This window comes from Chelonia mydas, chromosome 14 (assembly GCF_015237465.2).
Source record: "Chelonia mydas isolate rCheMyd1 chromosome 14, rCheMyd1.pri.v2, whole genome shotgun sequence".
NCBI lineage: Eukaryota > Metazoa > Chordata > Testudines > Cheloniidae > Chelonia > Chelonia mydas.
The window spans coordinates 19575928-19602264 of record NC_051254.2 but is presented as its reverse complement, the minus strand read 5'-3'; the positions used below and the strand labels follow the sequence as shown (position 1 = coordinate 19602264).

The following is a 26337-nucleotide window of genomic DNA, read 5'->3' as shown; positions in this document are numbered from 1 at the left end:
CCAGTGAAATGTACATGGCATGGTGAACAATATATTTATTCCCAATAATATGTACAGCTAATTATGGCTGTACAGCAATTCTCAGCAATTGTATGAATCTGTCACTGCCACACCTTCTCCAGATGAAAATATGCAGATTGAATCTAGTTCATTTGCTGGTCATAAAACAGTGATAAAGAGAGAGCTAAAATGGGTTAAAGGGATATTGCCAAGGCTCTTAGCCCCAGTATTTGACCTTTGGATTTGACCTTTCTTGATAGTCGCTCAATGGATTATTGCAACTTCAGGGAAATTTAAACAAAATGATTAAGTTGCCTAATATACAGTGTAGCATGCACCTCAGTCTAAGGCAGCTGTTCATTGGCACTACCACTATATGTCCATGAGTTTGTTGCAAGATTTAAAAAAGCACATAGCATATTGTGAAACCAAAAGTACCCCAGCAATTACAATTATCAGGGTTTTTGATGCATTTTTCAACAGAAGAAAAGATCTTCTGAGAAAGGACCACTGTCAAGGTACAGATGATCAGATTTTGGTTTTAAGAACATTGACATTCAACTGGTAACAACATTCTCACTAGTAACACAACACAAACATGTAAATTAGCCACAGCAGCAGCTATCCCCTTCAGTGTCCTCCGATATAAAATAGCAATTTCAAAGCAGAATAATTAGCACTTACTTCTCTTCAGTGGTGAAGACATCAAAGCAACCATTGGCCAGCATTTGATCTAGCATCTTTAGCAAGGGTACAGACACCCTAATGTAAAAAAAAAGTACACACTGTAAAGACATTTCTTGGCACAGATTTCATTTATACTCTTCCCCCCCTGCCCCCCACTCTTGCTTCCTATAAAAATACCTCTCATCTACATACATCTATTTAAATTAGAATTCCACTCCACCCTAGGGGAAGGTTGCTAGGTAACTTCTGTGAGTTGGCTAAATCATTCTAGTTGGCTGAGATGGCTGCATTCTGTTGCAGCCAAAGGGAAGAGGCAGGTCAACAGCTAGTGTGGGTGTAAGTCTGTAGGGGCCTGGAAACCCAACTAAAACCTGTACAATAATTTTTATGAATCTGAACAATGTACTTCACTGAGTTTATTAAAAGTTGCAAAAACTTTTCATTTAGCCTAGTTATTGAATGGATTAGAGCACGTGTCATGGCAGCCAAAACAGCTACACGTGTATTCCCAGCTACCACTGCTGAGTTAACTCCAAAACGGAGACTGAAAATTCTGCAAAATTTCATGAACAGAAAAAATTCCCCAGGAAAATAAACTAACTGGCAAACATGTTTAGTAGTGGGGTTTAGGTGAATAAATCTTGCTATGTAAAAAATGTGGTCTTTCAACTGGCCTGTTTTATGTTACAGTTACAATCTGCACATTCCTAAAGAAACCCTTCCTAAATAAATACATGGCGGATTGTGCTACAAATTGCACATATATTTTATCACATCAATATCAGCTCCATCGGGCATGGTGGCGCGCGCCTATAATCCCAGCTACTTGGGAGGCTGAGGCTGGTGGATCACTCAGGGGTTCTGGGCGGCGGTGCACTATGCTGATCGGATGTCCGGTGACACTGACAGCCTGGCCAGCAGGTGGCTGAAGGACTGGCTAAAACAACACGACTGATGTGTTGTGATCAGCGCTCTCTCTGTGGGCTGATGGACCAATCGATCAAGGTGAATATCAACTCCCCCCAAATACTGCATTACATTAAAATATTACAGCTTATCACAATACGTTCAGCATTGCAATAAGGTAGATGTTTCCTTCTTTATATACTACACCATACCATAACTCTGTCTTTTCTGGGGGTTTTGTTGAAGGTATTTTCTTTCTTCCCCAATATCTTAAAACATTTACATGGTACAACTTTAGACAACTGTTCATACTTTGAAAGATCTGCTCAGTGCACATTGTTTCAGCTAACTCCTTTATGAGAGAAAGATTACCTGTCATTCAGCAGGTTATCCTCAAAGACCTGTAGCAATGTCTCACAAAAGTTATTCATGGCGCCTAGATCGTTTTGGATTTTCTTCATATAGTCAAACAAGCTCTGTGCAGAGTACCTGACCTATAAAAGAGAAATATTTCAAGTGAAGCAGTGTGCAAAACACACCTGGCTGTGGCTGAAATAAATTAGAAAGATTTAAACATCCATGAACTGGACATGAATATGTTCATCCCTGATCATGTGAGCTGCACATGTTTACCATGATTAGATACTCCTTTACATCATATCCAAGAGTGATTGAGTGTACAAATTCACTGCCAGGATTTGACAGGAAGACAGCTATTTCACTTTCCATTTAAACAATATTGTTTTTTCAAGTTAAAGTTTTGCCACTGTAGGAGTTTGAACTAAAAGGGAAAAAAAAAGATTCAGTAAAGGGTTCACATGTAGACCAAAATAACCTAGAAAACCCATTGTGCTTCTATACTTCAAACTTGTGCACAGCCCTTGTGCACTGCTAACCTGCACAGAAATCAATGGCAGATATGCATGTGCATTGGAGCATCAGGACTATAGTGTTTTAAACATTTATCAGACGGAATTAGTTTTCAAATACTTCAACCAATATGTAAATAACACTTTTCTATAATGTATTTTAATAAGTTTTAACAGTAGTATACAACACACTATATAAATAGCATACCACAGTTCCCCCAAACTAGCAGTAGTTGGACTACCTACATATAGATGTCATTCAAAAAAGTACATCATTACTGAGGTATGCTGAATTTCAAAACCCATAATCAAGCTTTGATGGCACCTAGGTGTAGATGTTTGTAAAAGCCAATTGTTCTCAAAGAAAATTTGAACTAAATTGAGTAAATATTGTACTTTCATACATCAAAAGTAATTTAAAGGAGTTTCTTCACATGCTGAAATTATGCTGCATATTTATGTTTAAGGTCTTCAGAGTATATAAAAAGATTTAAGGTACAAGACATTTACTGAAAAATTCAATGCCTAATGAATTATTTTATACTACATTATAAAAAAAATATTTCCACTGACTTTTTGCAAAGGAAAGAAATGATACACAATTGCAAACAGTTCTCCTTTCTTTAATAAATCAAGCACTTTCCCTATCCAAATATTGCAGAGGGTTGACATGAAGAAATCTGTAAAGTCTCATGGAAATATTTCAGAAAGCATGTGTCTAACCATACATTTTTTTGCCACATTCCTAATTTATATTTCATACTGACTAATTTCCAGCTGTCTCAGATTACCACCATAATTTTGAAGAGAGCCAAGTCCCCAGATGTTTTTCCCTGAAAGTCTCAAAAAATTAACAATGCAGTTCCACAGAAATGTCATTAAAAGACAACAGTGAGCAGAGTCAATATAAGCATGTAGAATAAGCTAACAAAACAGAGAAATGCATGGAATAGGACTCCATAAAAATGGGGGAGGGCAGATTATGAAATCCACATGAACACCACATCTCAAAAATTTACAGTTACTATAGGACAGGGGTTCTCAAACTGGCGGTCGGGACCCCTCAGGGGGTCACAAGATTACTACATGGGAGGGGGAGGGGATCACAAGCGGTCAACCTCCACCCCAAACCCCACTTTGCCTTCAGCATTTATAATGGTGTTAACTATATTAAAAAGTGTTTTTAATTTATGGGGGGGGGGGAGGGTCGCACTCAGAGGCTTGCTACGTGAAAGGGGTCACCAATACAGAAGTTTGAGAACCACTGCTATAGGATAAGTACCATTCATTCTTCTCTGACAGAGTAGCAGCCGCGTTAGTCTGTATCCGCAAAAAGAACAGGAGTACTTGTGGCACCTTAGAGACTAACAAATTTATTTGAGCATAAGCTTTCGTGGCCTACAGCACACTTCATCGGATGCATAGAATGGAACATATAGTAAGAAGATATATATATATATATATATATATATATATACACACACACACACACACAAATACAGAGAACTTCCACAACTTCCACCTTCTCTGTATGTAAATATATATCTTCTTACAATATGTTTCATTCTGTGCATCGGATGAAGTGGGCTGTAGCCCACAAAAGCTTATGCGCTAATAAATTTGTTAGTCTCTAAGGTGCCACAAGTCCTCCTGTTCTTTCTTCTTTCAGTAATTGTCCTCATAGATTCCATTCTTGGTAACTAACAAGCAGTAAAGTGTTTGCTTGGAGGTGGGTAGGAGGAGTCCCCTTTAAACAATGAAAAGAAAACTGGGAAGTGATGGTTCACATGGAACTCAGACAACGCTGGGCAGAAATTTGGGATAAGGCCTGAGAGTGACTCTGTCCCTTATGAAACTGCGTAAGAGAGACTCACCACGAGAGCCTGAGTCTCCCCTATCCTTCGAGCTGATGTAATGGCTACTAAAAAAGACTGTCTTCATCAAAAGTGGTAAAAGTGGTAAAGGTACACATACATACCAAAAGAATCTAAAAATAAATGAGCATTTTACAGTTTTATCAGAGTTGCTCCAAGTTACAATTTTCATATCACTGATATATATACATTTCATTGTACAGATAAAGACCTATTCACAGAATCAGAACATTCCTGCACATGTGCAGGAAGGAGACGAAATGTACATTAGGGTATGTTATGCTCAATAAATAGCACTGTTCCTGGCTCATTTCAAATCCTGACATATTTACTATACTTAAGTGGCAGCAGGGTGTTTTCCTTAGAACTAAAAAATAATAAAGTCTAGTAGTTAGCACAAGTGAGCCCATGTCTGCATGGTCCTGCTCACAATACTTCTTTTAATACTCCCAATCTTCAAAGGCAAATAACCCTTCTGAAGTTCTATGTCAGTGACATTTAATGTAAACTAATAAACAATTCACAATACTTTCTTTTAAAAGGTGTCTGAAATCAGTCTTAAATGTATTCTGCTTGATAACAAACTTGCAAATTCAGAATATAGACCCATGGACCCACTCCTGCAAACTTTTCTAAACCAGTGGACTACTTGCCAGTGTAAAGGATTCTCTTCTGATTATGGGTTGCAGTGTAAGGCAGCAAAATTGGATATTGTAGAACCACATTTATTTTCTCAAATTTCAAACCATCTAAATATGTCCTTGCATTTTAATTTAGTAAGGCAACTAAGACAAAACTGTTCAAAGAAGCAGCAGTTTTTCCAAAGCAGCACAAGAAGTCACTACAGTGTTTGGCAAGCTCTGAGTCTATTTCAGAACTTTACTTTTGAGAAAGATTAATGCTCACACACACGATAGATTCTGTGCATACAGAACACTTACATAAATCTGGTGTGGTTACAATTTTTATGTTTTGTCATTTGACTCATTAACTCACTTAATAGCTAGACAGATCCGGCAATGGCTGGTATAAATCTTATTGCTGTACTTCAGCACAGCTCTCTAGAATTGTTTTATATTTGTAGCCAGGCAAAAACCTGCAGTCCTCCAATGAGACTGTCTTACAAAATAGTATCTTCTTGAACATATCATGTCTTTACTTATTAAACATCTATAACATTTCACACTGTATTTTTTTATTTGTACTGAACAAATCCCAGGAGGACATTCTGTGATTTAGTGTAGACTGATATAATACAATATAATAATCATGTAACATCATCATGCAATATGTCTCAGAAGCACTGATCATGCAACATGCTTGAAATTACAGTTTGAATCTTCTAATAGTATAACTGGCTTATGATAATGCATAGTTCTTATGGCTACGTAACAGAAAACTTCCTGATGTATGGGGTCTTGAGAACATCAGGAAGTTTTCTGTTACGTAGCCATAAGAACTATGCATTATCATAAGCCAGTTATACTATTAGAAGATTCTTTTCTAAAAAATATCCTTTGAAACAAAAGAATGCTCCAGAATGCCAAAACTCAAACCCCAAATGACAACTACTTTTTCAGCTTACTTGAAATACTTGGACTAAAATTATTTCAAAAGAAAACATCTGCTATCAAAATGCTTCTGAGTGAGACATATTCCACACAGTTCCTCTAAGCCGACTTCTTTACTTTTCAAAAAATGAAACTGTACCCTGTCTGCTCTATATGACGAATGTTACATGCTAATGCCATATTTTGTTGTGCTCATTTCTGCTACTGACAAAGAGAGAACAAACATTTTTCAGTCTTAGAGAAACTCCCTTTTGGAAATCAAGCAAAAATATCAAAAGTCTCAAAACATCCCCATCTTCACTCTCTATAAAGCTATTACACATAAGAAACAGAGTCCCGATTTCCTTTCCCATCAAGAGTCTCCTCAACTTGTGCTCACAAATAACTGATGGAAGTTAAAGTGAAGTTTTGCTACCCCTACCTACATATGAACACAGCACACACACGGGCGCACGTGCACACACACAGTGTGTGTCTGTGTGTGTCTTGGGAGGAGCCATTTGAGTTAGTGGGAGAAATTCGTTATCTACCTGTTTACTCTTGAGAACAGAGAAGCACCAGTCCAGGTGAATGGCTGCTTCAGAAGCACCCCTGCCAATGACCTTTCTGTACTGGAATACAAAAGCACCAAGAAGAGCCAAACAGGTGGCTTCTAAAGAGCTGCCACCTTCGTTCCTAACTAGGGCGGAAGCTAAAAAGTAGCACACTCCCATAGTTACCAACCACACTTTTACCAAGAACACAGGATTACAGTAGTTTCCTCAACTTCACCCTACCACTCTTCTCATCTCCCTGCTGCTTTGCTCATTGCCCATCTCCTCCACATCACAGAGAGGTTATTTAGACACAGGAGGTAGGAGCTTCTTGGAACTCTCCTTTGCTTAGTTTTTTCATCTCTGGAGCTACAGGCAGAGTAGCGTAAGTAGTTGGAACTATGGAACTAATATGCCCTCCTCGAGTGGTCTCACCCCAGAGACCTACCCCACAGGTTGGAAATCACTACCTTAATAAGAAATCTTAAAAACTTTGTGTAAAGAACTCATGGATGAGCTGAGCCTACCTGTGGATATTTTTCATTGTCAAATATAGCTTACTGATAAATTAAGCATGTTCTTACCCTTTCAAATATGGTATTATGAAGCCAGAACCCCCTCATTAGAAATGTGACTTTCATTCACAGCATACTGAAGTTATTACACTTGGACCCTTGAAACATAGGGAAAAGTGGAACATGCAACATTACACCGGCTGAATATATAATAGCTCTGATGATGAGCTGTGCACTTGTTTGAATGTTTTACAGTGGGAGTTTCCAGGTGTTTCATGATTCTACCAGGAACTGTATTTATAGCAACAATTTCTGGGAAGACTGAACTCTCCTCTATACAGTGTATACGCTGAATTAACTAAATTTTCACTGACTGATCTCTCATCTCAAAAAATCTCATGGACTAAAACTTCAAGCTCATACAAGTTATTTAGGCACAACTTGCAGTCACAAAGCAGTTTGACAACCACACATAACTGCAAAAGACACACACACAGACTGAAACACACAGTTATTCATAGAAAAAAGTAGCCCCATAATTGCAATGAAGGATTCCTGAAATTGAAAAATATTTAAAACTGTTTCACATAACTGGACTAATAAGGTATTGACCCTATATAATCTTAGACTGGGTCAAGGGTAATAATCTTCTGTAGGATCCAAAGCTAAATATTGACCTTCTTTTGCATTTAAAAGAAACACTATGACTCAGTGGAAAAGATTAATTCAGTAATAGGAGGGAAGGGGAAAGCCTTCCGAGTACATTTCCCTAGAGTTTTTTATCATTTCCATAAAGCATACATGAAGGCTAAATATATTATTTTTGCCTGTTTTTAAACATTGACTGGACCTTTACGTATTCAAGATGCAAAGTGTTTTGAACTACGTTTATAGCATCTTTGTACCTATAAACAAGACCATGCCTGTATCTTATTCTTTGAAATACATCCTGAGTTGAAAAAAACTGTTCCATTTCAATCCTGGATAGTGACCTGATAAGTAGGACAAATTAAAGCATTTGCTGCTGCTGCAATTGCTGCTGTTCAACTGCAATGAAAGTAAACATTACACTGTGTTAACACGTGCACGGCATCATTCTGCTTTAAACCAGGCTGATTATTTTGACGTTCTTAGAATCATTTAAGGCAAATTACATATGGTTGTAAACCATGTTTTTTTTCCTGAAGTTTGACAGAGCCAGAAGTTACCTACTACAGGACAGACCCAACAAAGAAAATAACAGAACGCCACTAGCCATCACCTTCAGCCTCCAACTAAAACCTCTCCAACGCATCATCAGGGATCTACAACCTATCCTGAAGGACGACCCATCACTCTCACAGATCCTGGGAGACAGGCCAGTCCTTGCTTACAGAAAGCCCCCCAACCTGAAGCAAATACTCACCAGCAACCACACACCAGAACCACTAACCCAGGAACCTATCCTTGCAACAAAGCCCATTGCCAACTGTGTCCACATATCTATTCAGGGCACACCACCATAGGGCCTAATCACATCAGCCACACTATCAGAGGCTCGTTCACCTGCACATCTACCAATGTGATATATGCCATCATGTGCCAGCAATGCCCCTCTGCCATGTACATTGGCCAAACCGGACAGTCTCTACGTAAAAGAATAAATGGACACAAATCAGACGTCAGGAATTATAACATTCAAAAACCAGTTGGAGAACACTTCAGTCTCTTTGGTCACTCGATTACAGACCTAAAAGTGGCAATTCTTCAACAAAAAACTTCAAAAACAGACTCCAACGAGAGACTGCTGAATTGGAATTAATTTGCAAACTGGATACAATTAACTTAGGCTTGAATAAAGACTGGGAGTGGATGGGTCATTACACAAAGTAAAACTATTTCCCCATGTTTATTCCCCCCGCTGTTCCTCAGATGTTCTTGTCAACTGCTGGAAATGGCCCACCTGGATTATCACTACAAAAGGCTTCCCCCCCCCCCACCCTCCCGCTCTCCTGCTGGTAATAGCTCACCTTACCTGATCACTCTTGTTACAGTGTGTATGGTAACACCCATTGTTTCATGTTCCCTATGTATATAAATCTCCCCACTGTATTTTCCACTGAATGCATCCGATGAAGTGAGCTGTAGCTCACGAAAGCTTATGCTCAAATAAATTGGTTAGTCTCTAAGGTGCCACATGTCCTCCTCTTCTTTTTGCGGATACAGACTAACATGGCTGCTACTCTGAAACCTGTTTTTCTGAAGTGTTACCTTCCCTAAGCATTTTCATCTGACTAACCAAAAGGAACCGTGGATACCATATTACACCAGGGTTCAATTTTTTAAAAAAAACTTCCCATAGGATCAAAATTTGCTATCAAGGTCCTCCAGCCTGACAAACTTTCTCCTACCTCTCAGTTTTCCCTAGTTTGCCTTACACCCAAACTCAAGAAGAAACCCAAGTTATTTCTTTTCCTCTTCCCCTTGTCATCCCAGAACTTCAGCCTTCTTGGTAATATGCCATTCTACCTAGAAAGCCCTCTCTGTCTTATTACCTGCTCCCTGTCAAACCTATCCACTGCTGAGCAACATCTCTTAATGTGGCTGCCTGGTCTTTATAACAACAGTGCTAAGGAGACTCAGGCTCAGCTCCTCTCCCCTCAATCTCTAAAGCTAATGCAAGCACATGTACTTGCCACTACATTTAAAGATGGAGTGAACACACACAAAAACTACATAAAACAGTGCTGTCCACCTTCACAAGTATGGAAGCCACCCAGAAAGGTATACTAAGCATTGAGATAACTGGCTCACTCATATAAAAGTAGCTGCTGGTTGTCTAAAACCTTGTATATACTTCACTGAACATCCAATCATCCTTATGAAAAGCATAGATTTGGGTTATAGTCAGTTACCTTACTGCAGCGGCTTCATTCATGTAACCAATCACCTATTCCCAATATTTTCTAGCAATCATTCATGAACTCATTATTTGCTCAGTTATGTTACTATTACACTCATCATCTCTGTCTCTGCTTGGTAGGCATTCCTCCTTTAGTACAGCCTAGGGAGGTTGTGGAAGCACCTTCACCGGAGGTTTTCAAAAGAGGCTGGATAGCCACCTGTCTTGGATGGTTTAGACACAAAAAATCCTGCATTTAGCAGGGGGTTAGACCAGATGACCCTTGCAGTCCCTTCTAACCCTATGGTTCTATGATCCTCCTTTACTGTACTACCAGAAACCTATACAGATGAAAGAAAGATTACCTACTTTGTACAGTAACTGGAGTTTTTCTAGATGTTGTGTCCGTGTCGGTGCTCCACATCCAACGTGTGTGCCCATGCCCTCTTGAGTCAGGACTTTGTCAGCAGTGTCCATGAGTCTGCACCTGCACACCCAGCACTTTGTGATCCAGTATGAGAGTACATAGGGAGGGACAGACCCACCACTGCCTCAGTTCCTTCTTAGTCACCAAGTCCAGAGAGAATGATGGCAGATATTGCAGCACCCATAGGGACAAAACATCTTACTCCAGTTATTGTACAGGTAAATAATGTCTCCTCCTCCTCCAAGTTATTGTCCCTGTGACTGTTCCACGTCAGGAGATTCCTGAGCAGTACCTCAATATGGAGGAGGATGCTGAGGAGGCAGATTCAGAATCGATCATAGAACAGTCTCACCAAAGGCCATGTCTGTTCGACAAGCACACACAACAACACAGTCTTGGGAAAACGTGCACCTAAGACCAGGTGGCAGCCTTACAAATGTCTGAGATGAATAACGTTCCTCAGTAAGGCAAAGAGGTAGATTGAGACCTGGTGGAACAGGCAATCGCCCTAGGTGGAGGATGCATATCCCAAGACATCATATCAGGTTAAGATGCATCCTGAAACCCATTTTGACAGTCTTTTGGTGGAAACGAGTTGACCTTTCGTTCTTTCCACAATGGATATAAAGATTCTGGGAGAAGCTCTGCCGGACTCAGTCATATCAAAGTAAAAGGCAAGATCTCTTCTTACATTCAGTATGGAGATTAGCTGCCTTTCTCAAGGAGTGAGGCGTGGAGTAAAACACCAGTAGGTGAACGTCTTGATTAATATGAAATGTTGATAAAACTTCACGTAGAAAGCAAGGATGGGGACACAATGTCATCTTATTGCAACAGAACACCATATACCGTGGGTCAACCATAAGAGCTCCTAGTTCCACTACTCTTTTGGCTAAAGTGATGACTATGAGCAACAAGGTCTTAAAGGACAAATGAAGAAGGAACAATTTCCCATTGTTTGAATGAGGTGTTTTCAAGGGCATTGAGGACTAAGTGGAGGTCCCATGGTGGAATAGTTCTTTGATGGGAGGAAAAAGATTAAACATATCCTTAATTAATCTCTCAGTGGTGGAGTGAGTGAAGACTGAAAACCTTTGAAAGGTTGTAATGGCAGCCAGGTGAACCTTAACTGAGTTCAGAGATAAACCCATGTTTTTTAAATGTAGCAGGTAATCGAGAAAGTGTATGAGAGGTTTCAGAGTAACAGCCGTGTTAGTCTGTATTCGTAAAAAGAAAAGGAGTACTTGTGGCACCTAAGAGACTAACCAGTTTATTTGAGCATGAGCTTTCGTGAGCTACAGCTCACTTCATCGGATGCATAGCATATCGTGGAAACTGCAGAAGACATTATATACACACAGAGACCATGAAACAAAACTTCCTCCCACCCCACTCTCCTGCTGGTAACAGCTTATCTAAAGTGATCATCAAGTAGAGCCATTTCCAGCACAAATCCAGGTTTTCTCACCCTTCCCCCCGCCCCCAACACACACACATACAAACTCACTCTCCTGCTGGTAATAGCCCATCCCTCTTTGAAACCTCTCTTTATAATGCGCATGATAATCAAGGTGGGTCATTTCCAGCACTAATCCAGGTTTTCTCACCCTTCCCCCCCCCCCCAACACACACACATACAAACTCACTCTCCTGCTGGTAATAGCCCATCCCTCTTTGAAACCTCTCTTTATAATGCGCATGATAATCAAGGTGGGTCATTTCCAGCACTAATCCAGGTTTTCTCACCCCCCCCCACACCCCCCTCCAAAAACCACACACACAAACTCACTCTCCTGCTGGCAATAGCTCATCTTACAATGTGCACAGCAATAATCCAAGTTTAACCAGAACGTCTTGGGGGGGGGGGTTTGTAGGAAAAAAACAAGGGGAGATAGGCTACCTTGCATAATGACTTAGCCACTCCCAGTCTCTATTCAAGCCCAAATTAATAGTATCCAATTTGCAAATGAATTCCAATTCAGCAGTTTCTCGCTGGAGTCTGGATTTGAAGTTTTTTTGCTTTAAGATAGCGACCCTCATGTCTGTGATTGCGTGACCGGAGAGATTGAAGTGTTCTCCGACTGGTTTATGAATGTTATAATTCTTGACATCTGATTTGTGTCCATTTATTCTTTTACGTAGAGACTGTCCAGTTGGACCAATGTACATGGCAGAGGGGCATTGCTGGCACATGATGGCATATATCACATTGGTGGATGTGCAGGTGAACGAGCCTCTGATAGTGTGGCTGATGTTGTTAGGCCCTGTGATGGTGTCCCCTGAATAGATATGTGGGCACAGTTGGCAACGGGCTTTGTTGCAAGGATAGGTTCCTGGGTTAGTGGTTCTGTTGTGTGGTATGTGGTTGTTGGTGAGTATTCGCTTCAGGTTGGGGGGCTGTCTGTAGGCAAGGACTGGCCTTTCTCCCAAGATTTGTGAGAGTGTTGGGTCATCCTTCAGGATAGGTTGTAGATCCTTAATAATGCGTTGGAGGGGTTTTAGTTGGGGGCTGAAGGTGACGGCTAGTGGCGTTCTGTTATTTTCTTTGAGGAGACTCAAGAGAAGATATGAATTGTTGGGAACACTATGATTTGAAACACTTCCACTTCTGCAGGTAAATTGTCTTTGTGATTCAACAGCATTTTAAAGTACCTCTGCAGAGCAATCCCATTCTATGCCAGCATGCCATCGAGGAGCCTGGTCTTGAGGTGTTGCAACAAGAGGTTCAGGTGGATCTTGGAGCAGGTGGTCTATTGTTAGAGGGAGGTGAAGAGACGATCACAAAGAGAGGCAGACCACATCTGGGAACTGTACCTATCTTGGCCAAGATGGAGCCATGAGGATGGCCACCAATCTCGCCTGTTTCAATTTGTTCATGATCTTGAGAAGCAGCAGCATTGAGAGGTAAGCATACAGTAGGGCATGAGGCCAAGTGGCAAGGAGGGTGTCTCCCAATGAGTTGTGACCATGACATCCCTTTGAACAGAACAGCGACATAGCCGTAGAGGATGAAGCTATGTCAGTCACATCCAGTGAGGCCTTATGGGAAGCCTTGGCAATCGTCTGGCATTTTCCAATGAGAACCTGAAACTGTTCCCTCTGATCTTGTGGCACATGTTCAATAAAATGAGAAAACCTGCATAATTTGTTTAGTCATATTTTGCCATCAATACCTGATACTTGGCCATTCAGAATTGTAAAGTGACTAACTAGGGAGTAGCTTTTGTGGCTGAGAAGGACCAGGTGTTTAAGCTCCTCATCAGAAGGTGCTGATCTAGACCAATACTGTCTATTTCTTTCACTGACAGTATGAATGACCGAATTAGGAGTAGGATGGGAGAAAAGAAAGTCCAAAGCCCTGGCCAGGATATAGTTGTTTTTAATCAGCCGACTTACAGGTGGTGTTTGCCACACCGTATGGCCTGGCAACAACAAAGCATCATTGATAGGCAAAACAATTTTGCCCTGGGGAAAGTGTGTAGAATGTCCAGCAAAGAATGTTGAGATTCCTGTATCCCCTCCATCGGGGACCTGTAAGGCCTCTCTGATCCTTTTCATGAGGTCTTGAAAGGCCTTGAAATCATTCATGTAGGGCTGGGGTGGCATAAGAGCCTCATCTGGAGAGAAGGCGGTTTTGTGAGGTGGTGTCTCCTCTTCTGCAACCTGCTCCTACTCTTTGGGGATTCTTCTGCAGAAAGGGAGCCAGTGCTGGTGTTCTTGCTGGGACCTCTTATGTGAGGACACCCTGTAGAACTGTTCACCATAAGGGACCCAAAGTTTCCAAAACACCCACTGTGGTGAGACATAAGAAAGGGGGCAAGACCCCAAGGCTGCTCTTGCCGGGCTGACAGGCATCAGTTGGGGGGGATTTTCTTTGGGATGCACCTCAAGAGAGAGAAGCTGGAAGGGAAAGGTGGTGGAATCCTGTACCAACACATCTGAGTCAGAAGAAGCATCTTCACCTACATCCAGAGGAGGAGCAAGAAGTGTCAATGCCCAGAGGTTAGTGAGGTATCAGTGGTGGTCAAGCATTTGTGCAAGAATGTAGAAGAACCAGAGGGTAAGCTTGCTCTGAAGTTAAGTCAGTACCAGTGGGAAACTTCTCTCGGTACCACTTAGTGAAGGGGATTCGGGCTCTTTCAGGATTTGGAGATCCCTGAGAGAGGAACCTGGACAGTACTGGGGAATCTGGATAGTGTTCCTCAGGAGTCTACATGTTGGGAGGTACCAGGGAAAGACAGAAGGGCAGTCCATGCTCTCTTTACCATAGCCTGAGAGGGACGGTATGAGGATCATTACTTTGATCTTCGAGAAATCCTTGTGCTTAGAAGGTACCAATTCCATTACCACCACTGATGCTGCTTGAGATTGCTTGCTCTGAGGTTTCTCATATGCGATATGCTAGAGGTCTTTTTAGGTGGTACAAGAGGTACCAAGCCTCAGTGGTACGCATATCGGGGTGCAAGGTGTCCTTGTTCCAAAGTCAAGAAGGTGACTTTCCCCTTCTTTTGGTCTCTCTTTCAGGAGAATGAAGTCTCTTTTCTTTTTAGTCTTGAAGATTTTGTAGAGTCCCAGGGTCTTTGCTTACCAGAGCACTGGAGCAGACTGCATGCCTGAGGCTGATATAATGGGGCGGGGGTAGGGAGATCTCAGAAAGCACTCAATAAAGCAGTAGTTTCAGTGTGTCCTCTCAGTTTTCTGGGTGTGCTTTTGAATCTGGGGCAAACCTGGCACTTGAAGAGGGCGTGAGTCTCTCTAGAGCAGCTACAATGCCCATTGCTGAGAGGGAAGGTCTTGTGACAGGTCTGACAGAGTTTGAAGCCTGGGCTCTTGGACATAATCCCATAGGAAAGGCTTCAGATAAAGAGATCAACTGGAGGCTAGGCTCTGAGCAGGTGAAAAGGAAGCATGGAGCATGACCCTAGGCACCCCTCCTGTCATACCCTATACAATATTGCAATGATTTTTGTATAAAATATGCCTTGTGAGGTATCATTTGACAAACACCACACTGGTCAATAACATCATTATAAAATATACATAACAATGCTGTGTGTAAAATTATGGATAAAATTATGCTTTAAAGTCTGTGACAAAAAAGTGTTTCAACCAGATATGTCAGGGGGATTTGATAAGTAGGTTTTCTTCAGACAATGGAAAGATGCTGACACCTCAAACAAGGTGTCCCCCAAATTCAATTGGCTATTCATTCATATCGGAGGTTGAAGTAGGAAGAGATAATTTTCAGAGTAGCAACCACCATCAGAGGACAAACCAGCATGGAGCCTTATCTTCCAGACCTCATGGCTCCTTTACTAAGCAGAAAGTAATTCACTTTATATAGAGGTACCCTTCAGAGAATACATCTCAAAGGTTCATTGAACTATAAAGAGAGGGGGAACAAACACCTAAATTATCCTTCACCTTAAGGAGACAAAAGAAACCAAGCGATTTGACCTCTGTGAACAGGTCCTAGTCAAGCCAGCCAGTAAAAAGCTGGTGGGTGAGAGAAAAAACATCTTGAACATCTTGCTAGATTAATTTTGTGTATGTTTTCATTTTTATTTGTTTGTAACCATTTTTGATTGTATCCCTTATACTTGAACTCAGTTAAAACCTCTGTTTGTCAATACATTTGTTTTACTATTAATCTAAACCAACCCAGTGTTGTGTTTGAACTGGAGTGATGGTTAACTCCAGCTAAGCAACAAGCAGCTGTGCTTTTATCTCTTTAAAGGAGCAATAGGCTTTATTACTTCTCTGGATGTTCCAGGAAAGGTCTGGACATTTCAGGGCAGACATTTCAGGATACTGGGGAAAGCACTGGAGTCACCATGGCCAGGAGTAACCAAGGCTGGTGGTGACCAGACTATGTGGCTCTGGTGTAACAAGCAGGCTGCTGGAGTCAGACCAGCTGAACCAGGGCTGCCTAACACATACAGTCTCAGTGCATGCTTGTATGATGGCTGGGAGTGTCCAGACAGAGAGCTACAGAAGCAGAGCATTTTAAGGCTCTCAGGGTTACAGGACAAGCAGTGACATCCTCTCACTGGTCTGGGTTGCACCCCATAACATGACATGGAGAACCCCTCGAAAGCACAAGCTGTGCTAAAATAAAATTGGAAAATAATAAAACCATAATTACACATGCCCTAAAAAAATACACATTTCAACCACACCTATGCCTTTTAATTAAGAATTTGGAAGATAAGGCAAGTAGTAATGGCCTAATAGTAAATTTAGGATAGAATAATATTGTTAACAGAACGATAGTGGCAGAGGAATAGACTACCAAAAGCAAAGATAAATTTACTGTCTATGTGAATAATGTAGGGAATGCAAAAAAGAGGGTCAGACTAGATAGAACGTTTTTTTCCTGGTCATTGTATCTAGAATATGCTTTTTTAAAGAAATCCCAGAGATTGTTTCTGCTTTTGAGAGACATCCATCAAAGACACCAACCATACTGTCATCTCAGTGTCATTAAGGGTGAATCTCGGCCCCTTTGAAGTCAATGGCAGTTTTAGCATTGATTTCAATGGAGTATATCATCCCAGCCACAAAGAGCAGAAGAGGACTTCCTTCAGTGCTCTTCAATGCCGTTGGTCAGACAGAGATGGACAATACTGAGTAATCTCCTTTAGGTCTGACTGCACTACCTACCTGTGTGACATTCCTAGTTTCTGCGAGCCGAAGGAGCGAGTCACAGGTGTCCTCACTCCTTGTCTCCTGCACGCTCAATGGACCAAGAACATATTTATGAATAAAGTGAATATGCTTCCCAGACAACTTTTAAAAGCTTGTGATTGGAATTCACCAATAAAAGTTCTACAGTGTTCACTGAAACAAAGTATGGATTTTAATCAGCATGTAGTTATAGGGGATATAAACAACCTCTAGCCAATAAACAGCCTGTGCCCTGATATCTTACCGTTGTCTCTGTTAATCCACCGACAGACACCGTGAGACCCAGCAGTACATAATACTGATATGTTGGCAAACCCAAAAGCTGTGTGATTCGAGGGAAGGCTTGTGAGGGGGCATTCCAGTTTAAAGTTACAGCCTCTGACCTGTCCAGAGAAAAGAAAATTATCATGTGTTTGTATCTTAATATCTCTCTGCATAGAATCCTGGAATGCATCCCCACTGTGAGAAAGCATATGTAATGGAAGAAATACACTCAGAAGTGTATAAATCACCTTAATCATTGTTATTTCAGGATATGGGAAAAGTGCAATGAAAAATGAAGAGTACTTACCTTATAGTAATTGATGTTCTTTGAGATGTGTGATCCCTATAGGTATTCACTGTGGGTGCACGTCCACTCCATGTGCCTGAGACCAGAAGATTTTTCAGGAGCAGTGTTCACTGGTCCAAGCCTGCGCCCTACACCACCAGCCCAAGGGACTCTCCAGTTCCCGCCCTACCACAAATCAAGCATGATCTGAGCAGAGAGGAAGGAGCGTGGGTTGTGGAATACCCATAAGGACTACACATCTCAAGAACTCATTACTGTAAGGTAAGTAACCTTCATTTCTTCAAGTGCTGGTTCCTATATAGACATTCACTGTGGGTGAACCCCAAGCAATACTCATTAAGGAGGGTGTGAGAATATATGCTGCACCACCAATCACAGGATCACTAAACCAAAGGACACATCCAAGGATGAAGCCTGAACCAATTTTTCAATCATTTCTCAATCAGAGCAGCCAATAGTTGAGGCAGGGGAATATCAGACTACCTTGCTGATGAACACTGGATGCTACAGGAGAAAGTACCTTTGTAAATGCTGTCAGGAGGCCAAAAGGAAGACCCCTGTAATGAAAGTGTTCCAGGCCCACCATAAAGCACAGGAATCACCAGTGTGCTAATTTAATGTCTATATGGAAGTAGGCATCCTTCAAATCAAGGGCTGAAAAGCAGTTGCCTTCATTTAGGGAGATGACTGAGGCCAAGATGGTTATCCTGAATCTTGAATGACATATGAAGACATTCAGCCATCTGAGGTCCAGGATAGGTTTCCAGTCCTTCTTTTTGGGAACCAGGAAATATCTGGAGTAAAAGCTCTTGTCCCAGTGTTAAGGGTGATATAGTCTGTATCCCCTCAGGTGAATTAGGGAGTCCCCCTCTTGTTTGAGAAATGTCTTGTGAAAAGGGTGCCTGAAGAGGGGTTTTGTAGAACGGCAGAAAGGAATTCTACAGTGTACTCTGCCAAGATGGTCTCCAGATCCTATTTGCCAATGTGTTATGCTGCCACATCAGAAGGAAACACCCCAGATGGCCACCGAAGGGTGCACTGAGTGGTTGAGTTGAGAAAGGTTGACTTCTTGGTGGGAGGTTGGGAATGAAAGGAGGATGGTGGTGGAGTAATTCTGCCTCTGCGCGGCATCCTTTGGAATGTCTTACGTGGTTCAAAGACCCTTTGATGATAGAAGTGCTGAGAGGCAGAATAGTTTCTATGAGAATATGGCCTAGAATATTTCCTCTGGGATGCAGGGGGATATATTCCCAAAGAGCTGAGCATGCCATGGACAGTCCTTAAGGCAATGGAGTAATTCACCAGTTCTCTAACTAAACAGATTTTTACCCTTGAAGGGGAGATTTTCCACTGTTGCCTAGACCTCTCTGGGGGACCCTGAGGATTGCAGCCAGGAAGTCTGCTCATGATAACCAAAATCATCATGGAGCATGAGCTGTATCCACTGCACTGAGTGACGCTTTGGCAACTAGTTTCCTTTAATCAAGGATGGCCTGGGGTCTAAACTCCTGTGGCAGTTTGTTAGCGAATTATGACAATTTATTGTAATTACTAAAGTCATACTTGGACATTAATACCTAGTAATTCACTACACGGAAAAGGAGGCTGGCAGACAGGAAGTTCTTTCTGCCAAAGAGATCTAGCCTCTTGGTATCCTTGTCCAAAAAAGTGGAGCTAGATGGCATAATCTGTTACGTTCTGTGACAACCTGGGCCATGAGAGAGTTCAGATTACAATGGGAAAATTAATATTCCCCACCGTTGGATGGAACAAAATACTTTTCTCCCATTTTCAGGATGAGGTCAAATGTAGCTAGGGTGTGCAAACCTTAAGAGGTCCAAATAGTGCCTATAATCATCTGGTGGTGAGGATGAGGCCAGTGTCATTTGCTCGTCTAGAGAGAAGGAAGAAAGAGCTGCTGGTGGACTGGCTGTTCTACTTCCTAACCCTAACCCAAAATACAACATGGTTTTACAAAAGGTAGATCGTACCAAAGCCAACCTTATCTCCTTCTTTGAGAAGGTAACAGATTTTTTAAATAAACGAAATGCAGTGGATTTAATTTACCTAGATTTCAGTAAGGGCATTTGATACGGTTCCACATAGGGAATTATTCGCTAAATTGGAAAAGATGGGGATCAATATGAAAATTGAAAGGTGGATAAGGAAATGGTTAAAGGGGAGACTACAACAGGTCATACTGAAAGGTGAACTCTCAGGCTGGAAGGATGTTACTAGTGGAGTTCCTCAGGGATTGGTTTTGGGACCAATCTTTTTATTACTGACCGTGGCACAAAAAGTGGGAATGTGCTAATAAAGTTTGCGGAATACACGAAGCTGGGAGGTATTGCCAATACAGAGAAGGACCGGGATATCATACAGGACGATCTGGATGACCTTGTAAATTGGAGTAATAGTAATAGGATGAAATTTAATAGTGAAAAGTGGAAGGTCATGCATTTAGGGATTAGTAACAAGAATTTTTGTTATAAACTGGGGACATATCACTTGGAAGTAACAGAGGAGGAGAAGGACCTTGGAGTATTGGTTGATCACAGGACGACTATGAGCCGCCAATGTGATATGGCCATGAAAAAAGCTAATGTGGTCCTGGGATGCATTAGGAGAGGTATTTCCAGTAGAGATAAGGAGGTGTTAGTACCGTTATACAAGGCACCGGTGAGACCTCATCTGGAATATTGTGTGCTGTTCTGGTCTCCCATGTTTAAGAAGGATGAATTCAAACTGGAACAGGTACAGAGAAGGGCTACTAGGATGATCCGAGGAATGGAAAGCCTGTCTTATGAAAGAAGACTCAAAGAGCTTGGCTTGTTTAGCCTAATCAAAAGAAGACTGAGGGGAGATCTGATTGCTCTCTATAAATATATCAGAGGGCTAAATACCAGGGAGGGAGAGGAATTATTTAAGCTCAGTACCAATGGGGACACAAGAACAAATGGATATAAACTGGCCATCAGGAAGTTTAGACTTGAAATTAGACAAAGGTTTCTAACCATCAGAGGAGTGAAGTTCTGGAATAGCCTTCCAAGGGGAGCAATGGAGGCAAAAAGACATATCTGGCTTCAAGACTAAGCTTGATATGTTTATGGAGGGGATGGTATGATGGGATAGCCTAATTCTGGCAATTCATTGATCTTTGACTATTAGCAGTAAATATGCCCAATGGCCTGTGATGGGACGCTAGACAGGGTGGGATCTGAGTTACTACAGAGAATTCTTTCCTGGATGTCTGGCTGGTGAGTCTTGCCTACATGCTCAGGGTTTAGCTGATCACCATATTTGGAGTTGGGAAGGAATTTTCCCCCAGGGCAGACTGGCAGAGGCCCTGAGGGTTTTTCGCCTTCCTCTGCAGCGTGGGCACGGGTCACTTGCTGGAGGATTCTCTGCACCTTGAAGTCTTTAAACCACGATTTGAGGACTTCAATAGCTCAGACATAGGTCAGGGGTTTGTTACAGGAGTGGGTGGGTGAGATTCTGTGGCCTGCATTGTGCAGGAGGTCAGACTAGACGATCATAATGGTCCCTTCTGACAAAGTCTATGATTCCTTGAGGTACTCTGCATGAGGAGATTCGCTTAGGCTCCTCCCTGGTAGGGGACCTCTATCCATTTTATTGTCCAGGGTCCTCATCATCAAGGGGCCTACTGTAAGGGTCCCAGAGATTCCATATGGCCAGTGGGTAGGATTGTATGGGTATGGCGGACAGACCCATGGGGTACCATTGGTCCCTAGGCTAATGTGCTCCACGGGGATCAGATGGGACCTGGAAGGCTCTGAAAGCCCTGACAGGGGAGCTCCTGGTATTGCCGATTGTGATCATTGGAGGAATAAGAATCATCTGAGTCTACTAATGGAGCCAGTGGTACTACTCATCTTATAACACTTGGACTAGAGGAAGGAACTGGCAAGTGGCATACCAATGTCAGCACCTCTACTCCACAACTTGGGGCTGGTGAGTGACGTGACATCAGTGTACAGGTATCCCTGGACAAAACTGGATCTGAAAGGCTCAACAATTCTGGATCCATGTAGATTGCCAAGTCCTCAAGCAGGGAATATCAAGACTTAACAGGCGGAGGGTGAGAGGGGCTTGTAATGTAGGTGGATCTGCTGTTGCAGGCTTGGGTCCGGCAGTCTTCTTGCAATGCAGTACTGCTGCTACAGAAGCTGAACAGTTCCTTCTGTCCTTAGATGGTGCAAGGAATGGTCCTGCCCCTTGTGTAGATGGTTTTGGAGTGTTCACCGCTCTTGGTATGGTCAGTGCTGGCACATGTTCTCCGTGAGCTCTAGACATACCTGTACCTGGGTGTGAAGTCTCATTTGGTACTGAGGGTAACAGAAGGGTGGAATCCCCCTCCGCCCACCAATAAAGAAAACTACCTAACACCAACAGCTAACTAAGAAAAAAAAATTACATAGATGAAATTCAGGTAGAAAAGCTAGCAGAAGCCTGGGACACTGGAGGGTTCGGTGTCAAACCATGAGCAGTAGAAAGGAACTGGAGAGTCTTTGTCTCCCCTGATGCCCTCACTTCAAAGCATAAGGAAGGCAGAGGGTGCAGACACAGACCAATGGACATTACTACAGAAAAACATTTTCTGGCTTCATGCACATCCACAGTGAATGCCCATTGGGACCAGCACTAAAAGAAGAACTTCAATCACTGCAATATCATTAAGGGTGCAACGAATTACATCATATGACAAAACTAACACTTTTTGAGTTAAATGCCCATTTTATTTTATTTTGTCTATATTTCATAATTTTTATACATTCTTTCAATCCTTACCATATATTCAGCCACATGCCGCAATTTCCAACTCCTCCTTAAATACTCTATAAAATCTCATTGTGCATTTGCATACAGTAGCTAAATTAAGTAAGTTTTGCTATATACATTTTAAATTTCCATTGGCATAGAGCACCTCCTCCAATGGAATTGCCCGTAGAAAGAAATCCTAGTTTGCTTGGGCGTTTTTACACACTAATTTATTCATTACATTGACGTAGACCAGGAAGGATTTTCACAGACAGGTTCCAACCCACAAGCCCTCCTTAATAAATTAGAAGGTGATAAAGATCTAGATTACCTTGGAAATATCCTCTCCAATTCTTCCCGGTGGGGTATGTATGAAATCGGAGGGTTGTCAAAGTACAGAAGAGTGAGGAACACAGATCCTGCATGAGCACGAAATCTATCTATTTTTTCAGCCGATTGCTGGGCCACACAGCACATAAGCTGTTTACAGCTACAAATTAAGAGACAAAAAAGTAATTCAATCCATCACATCACAATAAACAAATAAATGTACATACTTTAAACAGAAATTGCTTGAAATGGTTAAAAATAATTTCTTGCACCCATTGCACTATCTAAAATATTGAACTGTGGAATGGGATTGCTGTTTTATTCTATTTGACTTTTTATAGTGAACATTTAGATAATGCATGACATTACCTACTGCGGTAAAGAATCTTTAAGAACAGCCACAAGTTAATTTGTAAAACACCTCCAGATCCAAACAACTAGATGATAGTAATATTAACTATACCTTGCACTCACGTAGCACCTTCCATCCAGAAAGATACCAAGATGCTTTTTATGGACTGGATGTTGTATATGGATCACCAGTGAAATTCAGCCACCATTAAGTTTGGAATGTAGCAAAAACTCTGATGTAACTGTTTAATTGAGTCATTACTTCACCTTTTTAATGTGTCTGTCCAACCCAACCTGTTTTTCTTCCCCTAACTCATGTATCTAGATTGTAAGTCCTTCAGGAAAGAGAACTCTCCCTTCTATGAGGCTCCACCATACCTTTGGGCATGGCACAAATTACAATAGTAGTAAATGAGAGAAACAAGACAGGTGAGGGTAATATCCTTTATTGGGTCGGATTCGTTTGGTGGAAGAGACAAGCTTTCAAGCTTTACAGAGCTCTTCTTCAGATCTGGAAATAGTAACCAGTGTGTTACAGCTAAATACAAGATGGGTCAGACTGTTAAGCACAAGGGGTTAAAACATGTTGCAAGAGACCACTTCAAATAAAGTGGGCAATTGACACCACTGCAGTCATAGGACAAAGGAGCGTTAGTGGGTTACAAATTGCTGTAATGAGCCACAGAACCCGATACCATAACGAATGTGGAGAATTAGAAGAATTCTTCCACAACAAAGATACCACCACCCACAACTATTACAACTAATGCCCACCAACAATCATAAGAAAGAATGAATAATCTCATTGGACACCCCTGCTGGACAAAACTACACAGCTGATCATTATATCAATTGCTTGGGGGGGGAAAATCGACTGTGAAATCCTTAACAGAACATCACATCCACCACAATCTCTCCACTGCAGACGGGACAGCAATACAGTCCCTGAAATCCAGACATCAGCTAATGATCAAACAGCACACAAAAGGGGGGAACCCATCGTAGTCTTCAATTATGACATCAGTGAGGTCAACTGACAACTGTCAGATACCACGTACTATAAAGAACTCCACCTCATACCACAATTCACCCAGGAATTTGAGGATATCAAATCCTTCCCAAAACTTCAAGAGAAACTCTACAACCTCATCCCCCAAAAACCCAACCCAGGGACCTTCTGCATGCTTCCCAAGATACACAAACAAGAGAACCCAGGCAAACCGCTCATGTCTGTCCATGGCACTCTTTCTGAAGTAATATTAGGACTCTCAGAAACCATCCTCAAACCACTCAGCACACAAAGGGCCAGTTTCCTCCATGACACAACTTACTATCTCCAGAAACTCCACAACATTAACCATCTCCCGCAGAACACCATCCTTGCCACCATGGATGTCACCTCCCTATATACCACCATCCCTCACCATGACAGCATTGCCTCAAATATTTACAAGGCAATAGACAACACTTATATATCCATCCCAAACACATCACCACATACTTCCATTTCATCCCCACCTACAACAATTTTACATTTAAATAACAAACTTTGTCCAAACTATGGGAACAGCCATGGGTACACTAGGGTGGCTCTCCAATATGCCAACCTCTTCATGGACCACCTCGAGGAAGAATTTCTTGAAAAATACACACAAAACCAACTATATGTCTGAGATACACTGAAGATATTTCCATTTTCTGGACAGGTGACCTAAACTCCCTCAGATTTCCACCACAACTTCAACCACCACTGACCCATCCATCAAATTCTCTCTAGAACAGTCACACACCACCACTGACTTCCTGGCTGCCACTATGAGCTTCAACAGTGGAACCCTACAGACAACTACATACAAGAAACCCATGGATCACTATACTTACCTCCACAGATCCAGTAACAACCCCTGTCACACCAAGAAATCTGTTATCTACAGCCAGGCACTCGGATGTCACAGAATATGCTCCCAGGAAAAAGCCTGGGATAAACAGCTTAACACTCTTAAAACCACTTTCATCATAAAAGGACACTCCACCAGAGAAGTAGATTTCTTCATGGAATAGACCACCCAAATGCCCCGAGAGAACCTGCTTCAAGAGAACTTGGGAAAAAACCCAACCAACTGCACAACCCTAGTTGTCCCCTGCCATCCCACACTGGAACCCATATGGGGTATTAACAAAAAATTAAAGCCCATACTTGATATGGACCAGGTCCTGAAAGAAATCTTTCATGAACCACCTCTGTTAGCTTTCAAACAACCCCCCAACCTCACTATGCTCATCATCAGAAGCAAGCTCCCCACAGACCAGGACACACCACTCAAAGCAGCACCAGACCCTACCAGAACAACAGATGCAAAATGTGTGGACATTTCTCCACTGCTACCCTAATCAATATCCCCCACAAGACCTTTCAAGATCCATGGGTCCTACTAATGCCTATCACAACATGTGGCACAACTCATCCAAGGCATCAAATGCCCCAACAACTACTATGTGGGTGAAATCAGACAATCATTCCACTCTCTAACGAACTCACACAGAAAAATGATAAAAGACAAAAACACCTCATCACCCATTAGTGAACACTTTTCATAAAGCAATCACTACATATCTGCCCTCTCAGTTTTCATGCTCAAAGCAAAGCTGGACAACCCCTTCAAAAGACGAGCCTCGGAACATAAATGAATCACTCCGTTAAACACTGCAAATCATGACCTCAAAAAAAGACACTGACTGCAGAGGTATTAATTGCTCACTTCATTTTAAGTGGTCTCCTGCCACATGTGTTAGCCCCTTATGTTTAACAATCTGTCCCACCCTGTATATAGCTGTGACACTCTGGTTACCTTTTCCAGACCTGAAGAAGAGCTCTGTGAAGCTTCAAACCTTGTCTCTTCCACCAAAAGAAGTTGGTCCAATTGAAGATATTACCCTCATCCACCTTGTCTTTCCCATATCCTAGGATCAATATGGGTATAACACCACTGCAAATAGTAGTAGTAAATATAACTAGAATTACTCGCATTATAGTTTAATCAGGACACCCGGGCTAACGCACCTATTTTAGCAAATATGACAAGATTTTTCATCTTCTGTCAAGCCATCAGGCTTACTATTTTAAGTATCATCTAAAATTTAACTTCTGGGACAACGAACTATTGCACAGAATCAGTTGAGGCATAGGATAAGTACCGTTTCAAAGAGTTCACTTACTACAGCACCAAGAATTTTCAGTACAGGTCTCTCAATAAATAACTAATAATCATAATAAAAGGAAAAGGTGCACTGTCAAGGTTCCTTCCCCACTCTGAACTCTAGGGTACAGATGTGGGGACCTGCATGAAAGACCCCCT

At 41.8% G+C, this 26337-nt stretch overlaps 1 protein-coding gene across 8 annotated transcripts in view; it reads right to left on the bottom strand.

The window, feature by feature from the left end:
- The window catches only part of TBCD (tubulin folding cofactor D), a 254477-nt gene that overhangs the window by 26922 nt on the left and 201218 nt on the right, over nucleotides 1–26337 (bottom strand). For 7 of the 8 annotated variants that reach the window (XM_043528663.1, XM_043528659.1, XM_043528664.1 and 4 more), the window contains exons 32-35: nucleotides 22632–22790; nucleotides 17195–17333; nucleotides 1966–2087; nucleotides 685–762 (exon numbers count right to left, since the gene is read on the bottom strand). In XM_043528663.1, coding sequence (XP_043384598.1) covers nucleotides 685–762; nucleotides 1966–2087; nucleotides 17195–17333; nucleotides 22632–22790 — 498 coding nt within the window. Of the gene's footprint in view, nucleotides 1–684; nucleotides 763–1965; nucleotides 2088–2226; nucleotides 2375–17194; nucleotides 17334–22631; nucleotides 22791–26337 lie in introns of those variants that run through there. The other variant, XR_005227614.2, reaches the window with a different exon arrangement.